Source organism: Lynx rufus, unplaced genomic scaffold (genome assembly GCF_022079265.1).
Source record: "Lynx rufus isolate CCGP_SWC_20201006 ecotype Redwood Valley unplaced genomic scaffold, mLynRuf1.p SCAF_7, whole genome shotgun sequence".
Taxonomy (NCBI): Eukaryota; Metazoa; Chordata; class Mammalia; order Carnivora; family Felidae; genus Lynx; species Lynx rufus.
The window spans coordinates 81,865,049-81,871,701 of NW_025814889.1; the positions used below are offsets into that span (position 1 = coordinate 81,865,049).

The following is a 6,653-nucleotide window of genomic DNA, read 5'->3' on the forward strand; positions in this document are numbered from 1 at the left end:
AGGATTCTGTATCTACCCAATTATGTTATCAAGGGAACATGATTTAACTCCTTTATTTCTAATCACAATGTCACCATTTTTTCTCACCTTATTTTTTGGCTAGGAACTCCAGCACATTGTTGAATATGAACTATGAAGTAGTCATCTTTGCATAGTTCATGATTTTAGAGGAAAGCTTTTAGGCTTTTCTCCTTATATTTGATATTAGCAGAAGTTTTGTTTTGTTTTTTTATAAGTAGGTGTCCTTTTCACATTGAGATATTTTCTCTGCTTCTACTTTACTGAGAAATTTTTTAATTTTTTTTAAGTTTCTTTATTTTTGATTGAGAGATCCCAAGTGGGGGATTGTCAGAGAGAAGGAGAGAGAGAATCTCAAGTGAGGCTTGGGCTCATGAATTATGAGATCATGACCTGAGCTGAGATCCAAGAGTTGGATACTTAACCAACTGCTCCACCCAGCTGCTCCAAGAAATTTTTAACCTAAATAAGTGTAGAATTTTGTCAAAGATTTTTTCCTGAAACTATTCAGAAGAAATTATTCATTCTCCCTTTTTCTGTTATTATGGAGAATACATTGATTGATTTAAAATATATTGAACCATGGGCAGGGGATGGGCTAGATGGGTGATGGATATTAAGGAGGGAACTTGTGATGAGCACAAGTTGTTATATGTAAGTAATGAATCACTAAATTCTACTCCTGAAACTAATATTACACTTATGTTAACTAACTAGGATTTAAACAAAAACTTAAAAAATAAATAAATAAAAGGGTGCCTGGGTGGCTCAGTTGGCTGAGTGTCCGACTTCAGTTCAGGTCATGGTCTCACCATTTGCGGGGTCGAGCCCCATGCCAGGGGGCTGTCTATGCTATGCTATGCTGTCTATGCTATGCTATGCTGACAGCTGACAGCTCAGAGCCTGGAGCCTGCTTCAGATTCTGTGCCTCCCTCTCTCTGCCCCTCCCCTGCTCATGCACTGTCTCTGTCTTGAAAATAAATAAAACATACATACATACATATTGAACCAACATTGAATTCCTGCGATAAATGTCACCTTCTCATGATGTGTTATTCTTATAAAGTTACTGAGTATAATGAGCTTGATTTACTATTCTTTTGTGGAAAATGTCTATCTTATGTGTAGACGATATCATTCAGTAGTTTTCCTTTTTATGTAATGTCTTTGTTTGGTTTTGCTATCATAGTAATACTTGCCTAATAAAAGGAGATGGAGGAGTACCTGGGGGGCTCACTTGGTTAAGCATCTCAGTCTTGATTTTGACTCAGGTCATAATCTTGCAGTTCCTGAGATTGAGTCCCACGTCAGGCTCTGCACTGACAGTGCAGACCCTGCTTGGGATTCCCTCCCCCTCTCTCTCTCTATTCCTCTCCCCACCTCTCAAAATAAATAAATTGTATAGTTTTTCTACGCCTTTATTGACTTTAAACCAACTAGTTCCATCAATTAGTAAGACAATCTCCAACTATAATTGCCAATTTATCTGTTTCTTCTTTCATTTATGCCAGTTTATTCTTTTTATATTTTGATGCTCTGTTAAATACATAAATAATTAGAATCTCTTGGTGTTCTTAGTGAATTGGCTTATTTATCAGATAATATGTAATTTCCTCTATATGCTTGTTAATTTTCTTTGGTGGTGATACTAACATAGCTACTCCAACATTCTCTTGATTATGGTTCACATGGTACTCATTGTTCTATTCTTTACAGAAGTAATATTTGAAGTGAGGTGTTTAAATATAGCATCTAGGTAGGTGATTTTTAAACACATCTTATTGCTTCTTGGCCTTTTGGCTAAGATCAAGTGTAGTATCTGTTCTTATCAATTTAAAAAACAAATCTTATAATCTCTACCTTTTAATCAGTGTGGTATGTTTTGATTATTTTGTATAATGTAATCATTTATGTTTCGACTTCTGTTTATCATTTTGTTACTTGATTTTTGTTTGTCCCCATTGTTGTTCTTTCTTTTGTTTCCTATTTTATGGACTAAAATTAACCACTTTAGTGTAGTCATTTTAGCTTATATGTTTTTGACTGTATCATTTCTTAAAAGTTTGTGACTTATAATATAAACAGTAAACATTTCACAAACTTGAATCAATAGCTTACCAATGGAGGTAGAATTTAGAAAATATATTACTATATAGGACCCTGTACTCTTCCCTTTTTATTGTGATTATCATTTATATTATGTTTACATACATCAGAAACTCCATTAGATAATGTTATAATTTTTGCTTTCAACAATCAATTTTATGAAAGGAATTATACAGAACTGGTGTTTTTGTCTTAAATTTTCAGTAGAAATCTACAATTAAGCCACCTGAGCCTGGAGTTCTCTTTGTCAGATGATTTAACTATATGTTTGTTTACTTCAATAGATACAGGGCTATCTAGGTTAGATATTTCATCTTGAATTAGCTTTGGTAAATTGTACCTTTCAAAGAATTCATTCATTTGAGTTATCAAATCTACTCTGCAGATGTTTTCAAAATATTTCATTCTTATCTTAACAGCTTTATAACATGTAATGTTATCATTGCTCTCATTCCTGATAAATCTTATCTTTTCCTTTTTTTCACGACAGTTGTATGAACGTTATTTATCCTTTCTAAAAATCAACTCTTGATTCCTTTAACCTTCACTCTTGCTTTTTGTTTTCTGTTTCATTGATTTCTGTCTTGTTTTCTGTTTAGACACTTCCTCTTTGACGTTTCAGTTTTACACGTAGATTGCTTAAAACATCAAAGGTAGCAATGAGAAATCACACAGCAATAACAACATTCATCCTGTTGGGACTTACGGAGGACCCACAGCTGCAAGTTCTCCTTTTTATCTTCTTATTTCTCACCTATGTGCTGAGCATGACTGGAAATCTGACCATTATCATTCTTACATTCATGGATTTTCATCTTAAAACACCTATGTATGTTTTTCTTCGAAATTTCTCCATTTTAGAAATCTTATTCACAACGGTATGTATTCCCAGATTCTTGTACAGCTTATCAACTGGAGATAAAACGATTACTTATAATGCTTGTGTTAGTCAAGTATTTTTTATTGGGGTTTTGGGGGCCACAGAATTTTTTCTCCTGGCAGCCATGTCCTATGACCGCTATGTGGCCATCTGCAAACCCCTTCATTACATGACCATCATGAACAACAAATTATGTACCATCTTTGTCTTCTGTTGCTGGATCTCTGGGTTGATGATCATCGTCACACCACTCAGTATGGGCCTCCAGCTGGAATTCTGTGACTCCAATGCCATTGACCATTTTGGCTGCGACCCATTTCCTCTTTTTAAGATTTCGTGCTCAGATACGTGGCTTATAGAACAGACAGTTATAATCTGTGCAGTATTGATATTCATTATTACACTGATTGGTGTCATTCTTTCCTACATATATATCATCAGGACAATTCTAAGATTCCCTTCTGCTTCCCAAAGGAAAAAAGCTTTCTCCACTTGTTCATCTCACATGATTGTTATTTCCATCACATATGGCAGCTGTATTTTCATCTATATCAAGCCTTCAGCCAAAGAACAGGTGGGCATCAATAAAGGGGTATCCGTGCTTACTACATCTGTTGCTCCTTTGTTGAACCCGTTCATTTATACTTTGAGGAACAAGCAAGTGAAACAAGCTTTCAATGACACAATAAAAAAAATTGCATTTACCTTACAAGTAAGAGCACATTGAATTTGAAAAATTAATGAAAACAATGATTTGTTCCTTAGCATTTTTTTCTGGAAGTCCTAACTAGTTCAGTCAGGTTGACTTACTTCTTCAATTGAAGGAACATGAGATTTTGTTTCCGAGAAATAAAATCTTCTTCCATTTCTAAGCTTTTCTAATATTATTCAAAAAGAGATTGATTATATGAAATGTGAAATATAGTGTCTATGAGTCCTGAGAAATCTTTGGATCAATAGCTTTTCTAAACTCCTTCAATTTGCATATGTAAATATGCCAAAGGAAACATTTGAAATATAAAAAAAATGTTTCATCTATGTTTTAAGGTATTAAGATAAACTCTAAAATAAAAGAACTCAAAATGGGCCTATCAAGTAAAATTAAAACATATTGCAACCAAAGTAAGAAAATAAATACTAGGAATCTGGAAACAAATATGATATACTAAAGACATGAGCAAGCTAGAATATTTAGATTTTCATCAAGAAAGAGGAGAAAAGTTTAGACCACAACTGCTTGACAACATGCAAGCACTCATACCCACATGCACACACACACAAAATAAAACAAGATTAAAAAGAAGACTTTTGCTTCCAGCTCTGTCAGAGTAACTAATTTGAGCCCATGTTCTCTGCTTTAAATCATCATGAAACTGAATCAATTTTATGAAGAAATTTGACAAGAAACTCAAAACTGTATCTTTTTAGAAAGAGAGAATTCAATAAACGTATCCACAATTAACACTAGCTTAGTCTACAGTGTGACACAGAGACTAACCTCAACATGATAGTCTCTCTGAATTGAGTTGGCAAAGATCAAATCAGCTGAAGTGGTTACTACCCTCAGGTCAAGACTACACTGAGCTGGAATCTGGGCCGAAGTTCCCCATTTATGCCTTGGCTGAGGAATAAGTGCAGTCCGTGTTTGCACATGAGTAATAAGGCTGAGAGTTCAACAAAGATACTACAGGCTGAGTAGTCTGTGGGCTTGGAGTCTGGGCCCAGAGAAAGTGAAGAGACCTTGTTAATATCTCTTCAAACCACAGACTTCTAGCTGAACACCAGGAAAGCCACTTAGGAGTACCTCAGCAGTAAGGGCCACAGTAGAGCAAGAGTGAGAAAAATAAGAGCGGAGGGTAAAATCTATCCACCACTGGGTCTAGTAAATAAACCTTTATTGAAACATGTCCACCCCCACTCATCTGCATGTTATCTATGGCTGCTCTTAATGGCATATTTGAGTAGCTTAACAGAGACCTCATGGCCCCAAAAGCCAAAAATATTTACTATCTAGCCTTTTACAGAAAAAGTTTGCCCACCTCTGGTGTAGAATTTACTTTTCTATTTTTTGTATCATTTGGGAAGAAATAATGAGAGGCAGGTTGCTATGCAGCTACATTGTCTTCATCTACCCAGATGTCTCTAGAAGGTAACTTTTAAACTTGTTGGCCAGCCAGGAAAATTGAATTCGTCCGTCCCTCTACAATTTCCCTCTTTGTCAGTGACTGTACTTGAAAGGATGAAAATGTGAAGAAGCCTGTGCATTCTGTCCACCTATATCTCACACTAACAACTCAAGTTAGAACTACATCAATGTTTTATAACAAATGGGGAATTCACTTATTTGCCATTTAATAGAAAATTTTGTTCAGCCCACCAATTCCTATAAATCTTCAACCTCACCTCAACTTCCCCTGAAAAAAAAAAAAATCCTTATTCACAACTCCCCAAGTTCTATATGTGCAATTGAAAATCAAGCCACAGTGTTGGAGAAGAAGCCAGAGGCGCCATAAGAATGTCCTGAAGGAAACGGATGGAGCAGTAAGGAACTGAAAGCAGTTTCATTCCCAGGAAGGAAGGCCACCAGGACTGTTTGTTCTCTCCAGAAGGACATCATACATAGTAGTATAAAGAAACAAGTTACTGATACAACAGCTTGGATTAACCTCCAGGGAATTCTGCCAAGTGAAAAAGCCAATCCCAACAGTCATGTATTCTATTAACTTGCTTATATAACACCAAAATTACAGAAATGGAGAACAAATTAGTGCATGCCAGTGATGGAATGAGTAAGGAAAATGGAGGTTTCAATGAATACAAAAGAGCAAAATGAGGGACACTGTGATAATGAAACTTTTTTATACTTAGATTGTGTGATTGCCAATGTCCTGATGTGTCTCATAAGATGTGACCATTGCAAGAAACCGGAAAGAACATGCATGATTTATTCTGTGTTATCTATTATAAGTGCATGCGAATCTATAATTATATCAAAGTAAACTTTTAATTAAAAAAAAGAAAAAATCCACCATACCAAAATCAAGGAGGAAAACATAATATATACTTGAATGATCATAGAAGCACTATTTATAACAAATTCTTACATCCGATTGCCTTAGAAGAGAAGTCAGGCATTTACTTTGTTTTAATATTATTGTTGTGGTTCTTTATATATTAAATGCTATGGTATGCTACTATGTCTCTTAGGAAATGGTCCCACTACTACATGTATTTCTGTGTGTGTCCAAGTTCATTAGAAGATTCATTACCAGCTCTAATATAGTAATCACAAAGGGAACTCTTGTTTATTTTTCACTTGATTCTTATGCACCCATAGCATATTGAACAAATATAATAGAAGTCACTGATAGTTTAAAAATTACAGATATCCTATCTCCATGTTCAGAAAAGATCAGGCCATCAAATCTTCCATAATCCATTTTTGGTATTCCTTTCCCTCTGTGTCAGTTTTACTTCCTTGTAACCCACTAAATGTAAAAAGTTATTTCCTAACTTTGCAATGGGAAACAATTTCCAGTGACGGTACCTGAATAAAACATTTTTAAGATCTCTGCATTCTTAGGGCTTTTGCGAATGTAGTTTTCTGAAAACACATAGTCACTGTATGTATACACCTCTACTAAAAATC

The 6,653-nt window shown here is 35.0% G+C and overlaps 1 protein-coding gene and 1 pseudogene across 1 annotated transcript; both read left to right on the top strand.

Annotated features, from left to right (window-relative positions):
- Nucleotides 1-1,798: 1,798 nt before the first annotated feature.
- On the top strand, nucleotides 1,799-1,883 carry LOC124502837 (uncharacterized; annotated as a pseudogene).
- A 900-nt stretch (nucleotides 1,884-2,783) lies between these two features.
- On the top strand, nucleotides 2,784-3,731 carry LOC124501931 (olfactory receptor 6C2-like). Its single transcript, XM_047066374.1, has one exon. The coding sequence runs from the start codon at nucleotides 2,784-2,786 to the stop codon at nucleotides 3,729-3,731; it is 948 nt and encodes a 315-aa protein (XP_046922330.1).
- The last annotated feature ends 2,922 nt before the right edge of the window (nucleotides 3,732-6,653 follow it).

Bases quoted from the DNA above. Each gene is read 5' to 3' on its own strand.
- LOC124501931 (XM_047066374.1), top strand. From the start codon at position 2,784: ATGAGAAATCACACAGCAATAACAACATTCATCCTGTTGGGACTTACG.